This window comes from Accipiter gentilis, chromosome 17 (assembly GCF_929443795.1).
Source record: "Accipiter gentilis chromosome 17, bAccGen1.1, whole genome shotgun sequence".
Taxonomy (NCBI): domain Eukaryota; kingdom Metazoa; phylum Chordata; class Aves; order Accipitriformes; family Accipitridae; genus Astur; species Astur gentilis.
This window is the reverse complement of record NC_064896.1, coordinates 5,125,325-5,133,756: the sequence shown is the minus strand read 5'-3', so window position 1 is coordinate 5,133,756 and position 8,432 is coordinate 5,125,325. Positions and strand designations below refer to the sequence as shown.

The following is an 8,432-nucleotide window of genomic DNA, read 5'->3' as shown; positions in this document are numbered from 1 at the left end:
CCAGGCTTAAAAGGCTGCGGGAGGTGTTGGGGTGTCATTTGTTATCGCAACTTGTTCCCCCCGGGAACTCGCTGCTGCAGGACACCGGGTTTGGCAAGAGCAACCCCCGGGCATGCAGATCTTGCACCGCGCCGCATCGCGCCCGCGCCCATCGGGAGTCCCTGGCTGAGCCATCCCGGCGGCAAAGCCACGTCTCAGGCCCTCTCCTTGCCAACACCGGGCTCCAGCCCTGACGCAAGCAGCTCCTCCGGCCCCTCGGCACCCATGGGCTCCTCTCCGGCCGGGACAGGCGTGCGTCCCGGTGCACCCCGGCACGCGCCTCCCCCCAGCTCCGGCAATCGTGGCCCTGCCCGGCTCTCTTAGCTATATTTAGCCCTTCCCCGTGCTAATTCGCCTGCCTGGCAGGAGTTTATAACTGGCCGGGACAGCCCCACCTCCTTTCTGCTTTCTCTCCCTTCCCTTCCCTTTCTTTTCCCTTTTTCCCCCCCCTTCTCTGCTCTTTTCCAGCCCAGCTGCCTCTTCGCACCCGGCCGCCCTCCCACCCCTGCCCGAACCCCCATGCCGGCAGCACCCAGCTCTGCCTGCTGCCACCTCGGTTTTGCTCCACCGACCGCCGAAGCCCGGCGAGCCGCGAGCCGCCGGCATGGGGCCCGCTGAGGAGCTGGTCCGGATTGCCAAGAAATTGGATAAGATGGTGGCCAGGAAGAGCACGGTAAGGTGGCTGAGCCCCTTGAGATGTGCACACGTGTGCGTGTTTGCACATGCGTGTGTGTTTGCACGCGTGTGCATATTTACACGTGTGTGCGTGCTTGGATATTGCAGCGTGGCTTGGGACAGGGTAGGGAAGGAGGGGGGAGGTTTGCTCTTTAACCCCCCCATTGCTCACAGTCCCTGAGGACCTGAGCGGGTCCAGGCAATGCTGAGCACCCACCGGTGCCACCAGCACCCCAGGGTGCTGCCTGTGCCACCCCAGCCCAGCCTCCCAACATCGGAGCCAGCACCCAGGGGTATTTTATTTTAGCTCCCATTTGGGGCTCTCCTGCACCCCATTGCTCCTGGCTGTTGGGAGTTGGGGGCAAGAAGGGGGGGGGGTCTGTCCCAGGGGTGGTCACTCCCAGCACCCCTTGGTGGCGTGGGACCCCAGGCAAACGTGGGCGACAGGTGCTTGGCCACCGGCCCGGCCACCAACACCCGATCGGATCCAGGGCTGGTGCCGTAGGCTCAGCCCCGAGCAAGGGAAAACTCCCCCGGGGGGGACCGGGCTGGGGGACACGACCCAGCCACAGCCCTGCCTGTCGCACGAGCGCGTGCAAGCGTGCAAACGGAGGGGTGGGGGCTCCAGGGAGGCTTTGGCGATGGCGTGCTGTGGGGGAAAAGCCAGGATCTGGCCCTGCCACGCTTTGCACCAGGTGGGGATCCATCCAGGGATCCTGGCTGTCTGGTTACGCATGGGTGAGCAGAGTTGAGCCTGGCCCTTAAAGTTAATATTTGACCATTTCCACCGGCCTTTGCCCTGACGAGGTACAGGCGTGGGGGGGGGCGGCGGGGGAGGGGGGAGCAGCACTGCCGTCCCCCCAGATCTGATATTTTTGGGGGATGCCAAGACTTGGAACCGAATCAGACCCCATGGGAGCCACCCGGGCTCTGTTCCCCACCAGGAATTACGCTGGGGTCAAGGGACTGATCCTGCCCACCCCTCCTGCTCCACAGCCCCATGCCTGCGCTCTGGGGAGGGAAACAGAGTCAGGGTCCGGCCACAGCGTGGGGACGTCCCCTGCACCCATCGTACCGGGAGGGCCGGATCCAGCCCCTTATGGTGGGGTGAGGGTCCATCCCGGTGCAGGGCTGTGTCCGCTGTGGAGGGGGATACCTGGGAGCTGGCGTCTGCTACTGGGGCTCTAAAAATACCATGGAGGAGGAGGAGGGCTCCGTGCCGGGGCTATGTTTAGCCCTGCAGCCGCTGCATGCCTAGGGTCGGGCTGAAACCCTGCGGGTGGGTGTCCCGTGGACCCTCACACCCCTGTGTGGGGACACTCAAGTGTCCCCTGGCTGTCCCCAGCTCCTGGCAGCCCAGAGTTTCCTTATGGAGGGGTTTTCCCAAGCTTTAAGGGAAGTTCCTACTTCCCAGCCAGGAGATGTGACCCCGTGCCAGGATGATCCAGCAGGATTTGGGTTTGGGATTTTTCTACGAGTTCATTGCTGCGGAAGGTCAGGCGTTCCCCAGGGCTGCTTTGTGTCCCCTTGGCGTCCCCTCCCCGGCACTGCCTGGTGCTGGTAAGAGGAAAGGGGAGACGCAGGCTGCCTCAGCGCAGCCCCCCCCATTTCTCTCCGGCTCCTCAAGAGCCCCCGTGGCTTCTCCCCACCCTAGGAAGGGGCTCTGGATCTGCTCAAGTCCCTCACAGGCTACACCATGACCATCCAGCTGCTCCAGGTGAGGGGGTCTGGCGGGGGGGGCAGCAGTTTCTGGCAGGGGGACACCTCATGGGGTGGCTTGTCCTGTCCCCCCTGTGCCAGCCGGCACATCCCTAAGGACACATCCCTGCCGTGCATCCCCAGACCACGCGGATCGGGGTAGCCGTCAACTCGGTGCGGAAACACTGCTCGGACGAAGAGGTGGTGGCCTCGGCCAAAATCCTCATCAAGAACTGGAAGCGGCTGCTGGGTGAGCGATGCCGGGGGGAAGCAGGAACCCCCTCCCCAAGCCCAAACCCTCCCCGGGCCATCCCAGCACCCCAAACCCCTGATGCTGTCCAGGGGGGTCGAGGTGGGATCAGTCCCAAGCTGGGACGTGCAGGCTCCCATGCCTCGCAGCCACCATAACTGAGTCCTGGCAGGCAATGGACAGACTTCATGGATTTTCTAAGGGCTCATTTTTGCTCTGGGATGGAGTGGTGTAAATCAGTGCGTGCCCCTCAAGGGCTGAACATCCACCCAGCCATCCCCCCATCCTGGGATGCAGCTCCCCAGGTGCCCTGCACTGGTTTAGGCCATGCCTCTGACACCCAAATCCTTCCCCCAGAGCCTTCCACCACCCCGAAGAAGGAGAAGGACACGGATGGGGAGAAGGAGAAGAAAGAGAAGGGGCTGGATTTTCCCAGCTGCCCCAACGAAGGGGCGAAGCACCCCAAGAGCTCAGCTGAGAAGCACAGGGAGAAGCACAAGGAGAGGTGGGGGCTCCTGCCCGCTGTTGGGGGGCACCAGCCGCATGGCCAAGGCATCGGTGGGGCCGATACGAGAACACCCTCTGCTCGTTCCTTACGAGTTGTTTGGTTTATCCGTATCTGCGGGTGCTGACAGCACAGCTGGAGAACCAAAGGGTGGTTGCCTGCAGCCACGGCAGCACCAGGGCAGCCTTCAGTGAGAGGAGGGAGAAACGGCATTTTTTTAATTTTCACTTCTTTAATACTATTTATTCCCTAGGTGAGGGCTGTTTTAACGGTGCTTATCTGATCCTGCCCCACTCTCTCTGTCCCTAGGAAGCCCAGCAAGTCCGGCTCTCGTGCCATCACCCCCCGGGGCCACCCTGCCGACTCCGTCTCGGAGAGGTACCTGCCAAAGGGCACATCGACCCTTGTGCCGGGCTCTGCCAGGCACTGCCAGCTTGGGGGGAGGCTTTGCTGGCAGCCTGGGGGCTGGTGGAGCTTGGGGATGACTTGGCTGGGGATGGGGTGTGCGGATGGGCAGGCAGGATCTGGCTCAGCAGATCATGCCAGGGGATGCTGGGACTGGGCTCGCTGAGAGCATCTCTCCCTTCCTTTGGGTTTCTGCGGTGAAGAGAGTCCAGTGAGGGCCGGAGCCCCACTGCGTCCTCGAAGAAGTCACCTCTGGATGGCAAGAAAGAGAGGTGGGTGCCTGGGCTGGAGGGATTTGGGAGAGGTCAGACCCCAGCCCCTCGCCAGGCTGCGGTTGGGGGTCTGGACCCACCGCCTAGTCCCTATTGCTGCCTTCTGACATGGGGCTCGTCCTGCCAGGAGAGACTCTGCTGACTCAAGGTCCTCCACCACCTCGGCCGTCTCCTCCTCTTCCTCCCCGCAGAAGAGACCGTCAGGGGAGAGGTAAGGAGGAGGTGTCCCTGGGCAGCCTGGGGATGCTTTGGGGATCCCCTTTGGGGATGCTCGGACCATGGGACCCGCATCCGGGGTGGGTAGAGATGGTTGGGAGCCCTGATCCTGCCACGGGCACTGGGACATTCTCCACGAGGAGCAAATCCTCCCACGGGGAGATTCCTGTTGGCTTCTGAGCGCTTGCACTGATGTGCTGGTGCCCGAGGTCCTGCCACCAGCCCCTGCCCCCTGGCCTGCCTGCCCCGTTTCTGGTGTCATTCCCACTGTCCCCTTCCATGCCACCCCCAGGAGATCTTCTGTGGGCACCAGCCCCTCACCAGCTCCCACCGGCTCTCGGAGAAACTCCAGCGACAGCAAGGAGGAAAGGTAGGAGAGACCCATCCCACTGCCACGGGACCCCCGGCAGGTCCCCTGGGGCTGTGCCAGGCCCCTGGTACCTGCCTGTCCTCCCCGCGCACCCCTGCAGAGCCAACAGCAGCAAGGCCAAACCGGAGACGCCGCGGACCCCCACCAGCCCCCCCTTCTCGCCCAGCCCCTGCCTCCTGGCCCCCTGCTATCTCACAGGGGACTCAGTGCGGGACAAGTGCATCGAGATGCTGACGGCCGCCCTCCGCATGGATGGTGAGCGGGTCTGGGGGGTGCTGGAGGCTAAACTGGGCTGTTTTTCCTACGGGATGGCCCTAATAGGAGCAACCCTACAATAACAAGCGAGGGTCTGTGTCCTGGGGCACCCGCAGCCCTGCAACAGCAAACTCACCTTGGACTGGCAAATAAACTGCAGCTCTAGCTCATAGCTCCATGTTCAGCTCCAAAATGAAAGAAAATGAGGTTGGTAGGGTGTCCAATAAGGGATTGGATGGGGTCTTCATAAGGAAGTTATTTCAGTGTTCGAGTTGGGTAAAAACAGGGCTTTTCAGAGATGGGGTGCGTGGGACAAGTCTAGTGGGAGAGGTGAGATTTTTTGGGGGGGTTTCTCGGTGCACAGTGAGACCTGACTGGTTTCATGCCTAAGTCACCCACCCTCGGCCTCTCTGCCCTTTAGATGACTACAAGGAGTTTGGTGTCAACTGTGAGAAGATGGCATCGGAGATCGAAGACCATATCCTTTGGGGGGGCTGGGAGTCCCCAGGCTCCATCTGTTGGGGGACACACACATGGGCTCAAGAGCAGTGGTGGGGACAGGACAGAGGGTGGCAGGGACAAGGACAGGGTGACAGACGGGCTTTGCTGTCCCTGTTGCCTGCAGAGGGAGCCCAGACCTTGGTTAGAGGCTGACGCTGAGCAGAGCATCCCCATGGCACCTGCCTTAGTCCAAGGGTCTCTGTGTTCCCCCCAAACCCCTCTGCTCAGGGACCTGCCTTCATCCCTGGGGAATTAAAACCCAAACCCAGCCCAAGTCTCTTTTTTGAGCCTGCTGTGGGTGCCTGTGTCTCTTGCCAGCCCTGGGCCTTTGCAGTGCCCGGGCTGTGCCACACTGGCAGGGATGGAGCCACCTCTGTTCACTCCCAGCTCAAGGCTTGGGGGTCTCCTGGCAGCCCCCCAAGACTGGGACCAGCCCCAAGGTGGTTCCTTCTCCTGGGTATGCTTTGATTTTTGGCACATCCCAAATTCTGGCCATGTGTGCCTGGGGCCTCGCAGGACCCCAAAGCTGCCACCTCAGCCTGTCTGCCTGCATCCATGCAGGCAGCCACCGGCTTTTTGGCCAGCCTGGGAGGAGGAGAGCGGGCTGAGTCCTCTGCACCATGAACCCACGTCCCAGCACAGGGCTTGGTGACGGTCCCTGTGCCCCGACAGCCTTTAGGTGTCACAGCAGGGAAATGCGAAGTTGTTTTCCTCCCCCCATCCCAAGCTGTGCTTCATCCTACTGAACCCAAGGAGGGGGATACCCCCCCACATGGTCCCCCCAAGGAGATCGACCACCTCCACATGCACGTGGGCACTGGCCCTGATGGCAATCAACACCACTGACCCCAGAGCAGCAGCGGGTGCCCACAGGGCTGGCAACCCCCTACCTTGCCTCCTTGATTCCTTGACGGACCCCACATATCTTCCAGGAGCTGAAGAGCACAGACATGAAGTATCGCAACCGGGTGCGGAGCAGGATCAGCAACCTGAAGGACCCCAAGAACCCCAGCCTGCGGAGGAACGTGCTGTGCGGGGCCATCCTGCCCAGCCTCATCGCCCGCATGACTGCTGAGGTGGGGAGCAGGGTGGGGGCACAGGGCTGGCTCTTGTGGACCACATCCATGCTGCCTCTGGGGGGTCTGAGACCCCTCCCCACCCCCCCCAGCCTCTGCTCGCGGAGGTTGTGCTGGTGCCCAAGGGCTGGCTGGGTCTTGGCTTGGTGGCATCCACACTGGGCTTGTCCCAGCATCTCCCTGTCCCACCCTGGTGCTGGGGAGCATCGGGCATAGGGAGAAAGCAAAGGGCACTGCCTGGTCCCCCCAGACCCTTGCAGCCCCCCAGCCCATCACAGAGGCGGGTGTGGGATGTCAGACTGGCAGGAGTCAGGCTTGAGGGTCCTCATTCCTCCCCCTCCACCGGCGTCCCCAAATCAGGCGCCCGGGAGCGCAGCTCCCTCCGCAGGGAGCCAGGTCTCCGCAGGCAGCAGTTTGGGTTTGAGGATGGGGTGGTTTGTTTCATCTGGTTGGGCCCGAGCCCTCCAGCAAACTCAGTGAGCGGTCCTGGTCCTGGAGAGGATGGGGAGGGTGCTGGACCACTGTGGCTTACACCCTGTGGCGGCTTGGCTGCGAGCGCCCGGGCAGCGCCGCGGCAGCGCTGACCCTGCCGGGCTGGTGCTGGTGGCAGGAGATGGCCAGCGATGAGCTGAAGGAGCTGAGGAATGCCATGACCCAGGAGGCCATCCGGGAGCACCAGATGGCCAAGACGGGTGGCACCGTCACCGACCTCTTCCAGTGCGGCAAGTGCAAGAAGAAGAACTGCACGTACAACCAGGTCAGCCCTGCAAAGCCCCCGGGGCTCCCCCCTGTCCCCAGGGGACCCCGATTATGGGGAATGCCGGAGGGGTCTCTGCTGACCCAGCTGCCCGCTCCATCCTAGGTGCAGACGCGCAGCGCCGACGAGCCCATGACGACGTTTGTGCTGTGCAATGAATGCGGGAACCGCTGGAAGGTCTGTGCCCAACTGGGGGGGGTTCTGGGCACCCCAACCCTTCCCCAGTCCGGGGGGATAGCAGAACCCCCTGAAACCGTGCCGGGGGGCTGGATGAGGACTCGCCACCCACCCTGGGCTCTGCTTCTCCTGCAGTTCTGCTGATGGTGCCCAGTGATGGGGCTGGAGGGAACGTGGTGTGAGACGGGATGCTGTGACGGCCACATCGAGCAGCCGGGATGGGGAGGGAGGGTGATGGGGCAGTGCCGGTCCCTACACCCCGGCTCCCTGTTTCCTTGCACTGGGCTCCCTCAAATGTCCCAGGGAGCCAGGCTCCGGCAACAGGCGGGTTTGCTTGAGAAGACCCTGGTGAATTCAAGCGGTTCCTCCCTGTAAATACTTGCCCTTTGCTTGGGGTGTGCTGAGAGCCCACTGGGAACAGAGACATCTGTGGAAAGGGAGACTGGTCTGACCTGGGCAGCTTGCCCTTCCCTGGGGGAAACCTGGACTTGGACGATTTGGGGACAGGAGGGACGATACCCTGTGGACGTGGGGCTGTGCCACTGTCCTGGGGGCTGGGGGTGGGAAAGGGCCAGGTTTTAACCCAAACACCTTCTTCCTCACCTAAGTGCACGCAGCTGGGAGGACATGGAGGGAGACAGGGTGGCTGCAAGGTGTTTGGATGCTGGTGGGATGCCACTGTGTCCCTCTGCTCTGTGACACGTGGACCATCCATCCTGGCTTGAGGGCACTGTGTCTCCAGGAAAGAAGAAGGAATGGGGGGAAAGGAGTGGGGAAAACCCATTCAGCTAGAGCAATAAAGGTGTGAACTGTCTCTGCGGCACAGACTGCTTTCTGAAGCGGGGTTGGGACCTGTGTCTCGGTTCATACTCCCCCCCTGGCTCAAGCCTCGTGATTCTCCAAGAGCCCCCACTCAGCTCCAGCATGTGTCTTGAATCCACCATCTTGAGATGTACCGGTAGCTTGATGCTCATCCATCAGCTGCCTGGTGATTAAAGACCTTTAATTAAGGCCGGAGCAGCTCCCTGGCTGGGTCTGGGTGCTGAAGGCTGTCCCATGGCAGGGCAGCACCTCCACCGACAGCCGGGAGGGTTTTCCAGGAAAAGGGCATCGGGGACCAGCCGAGAGATGCACCTTTGGCTACAGGAGGTGCAGGATGGAGCCTCGTGGCACCGAGCCCGTCCCTTGCTGCCACCAGCCTCTCCCAGCGGCTCCGTTCAGAGGCAGCGAGATGTG

At 62.4% G+C, this 8,432-nt stretch overlaps 1 protein-coding gene across 1 annotated transcript; it reads left to right on the top strand.

The window, feature by feature from the left end:
- The first annotated feature begins 360 nt into the window (after positions 1–360).
- On the top strand, positions 361–8,010 carry TCEA3 (transcription elongation factor A3). The gene is made up of 14 exons (XM_049820948.1): positions 361–712; positions 2,369–2,431; positions 2,557–2,662; positions 3,020–3,167; positions 3,477–3,545; positions 3,776–3,844; positions 3,972–4,055; positions 4,353–4,430; positions 4,531–4,685; positions 5,107–5,168; positions 6,113–6,262; positions 6,873–7,019; positions 7,125–7,196; positions 7,332–8,010. The coding sequence occupies exons 1-14, from the start codon at positions 644–646 to the stop codon at positions 7,338–7,340; spliced, it is 1,281 nt and encodes a 426-aa protein (XP_049676905.1). The 5' UTR covers positions 361–643; the 3' UTR covers positions 7,341–8,010.
- Positions 8,011–8,432: the final 422 nt, after the last annotated feature.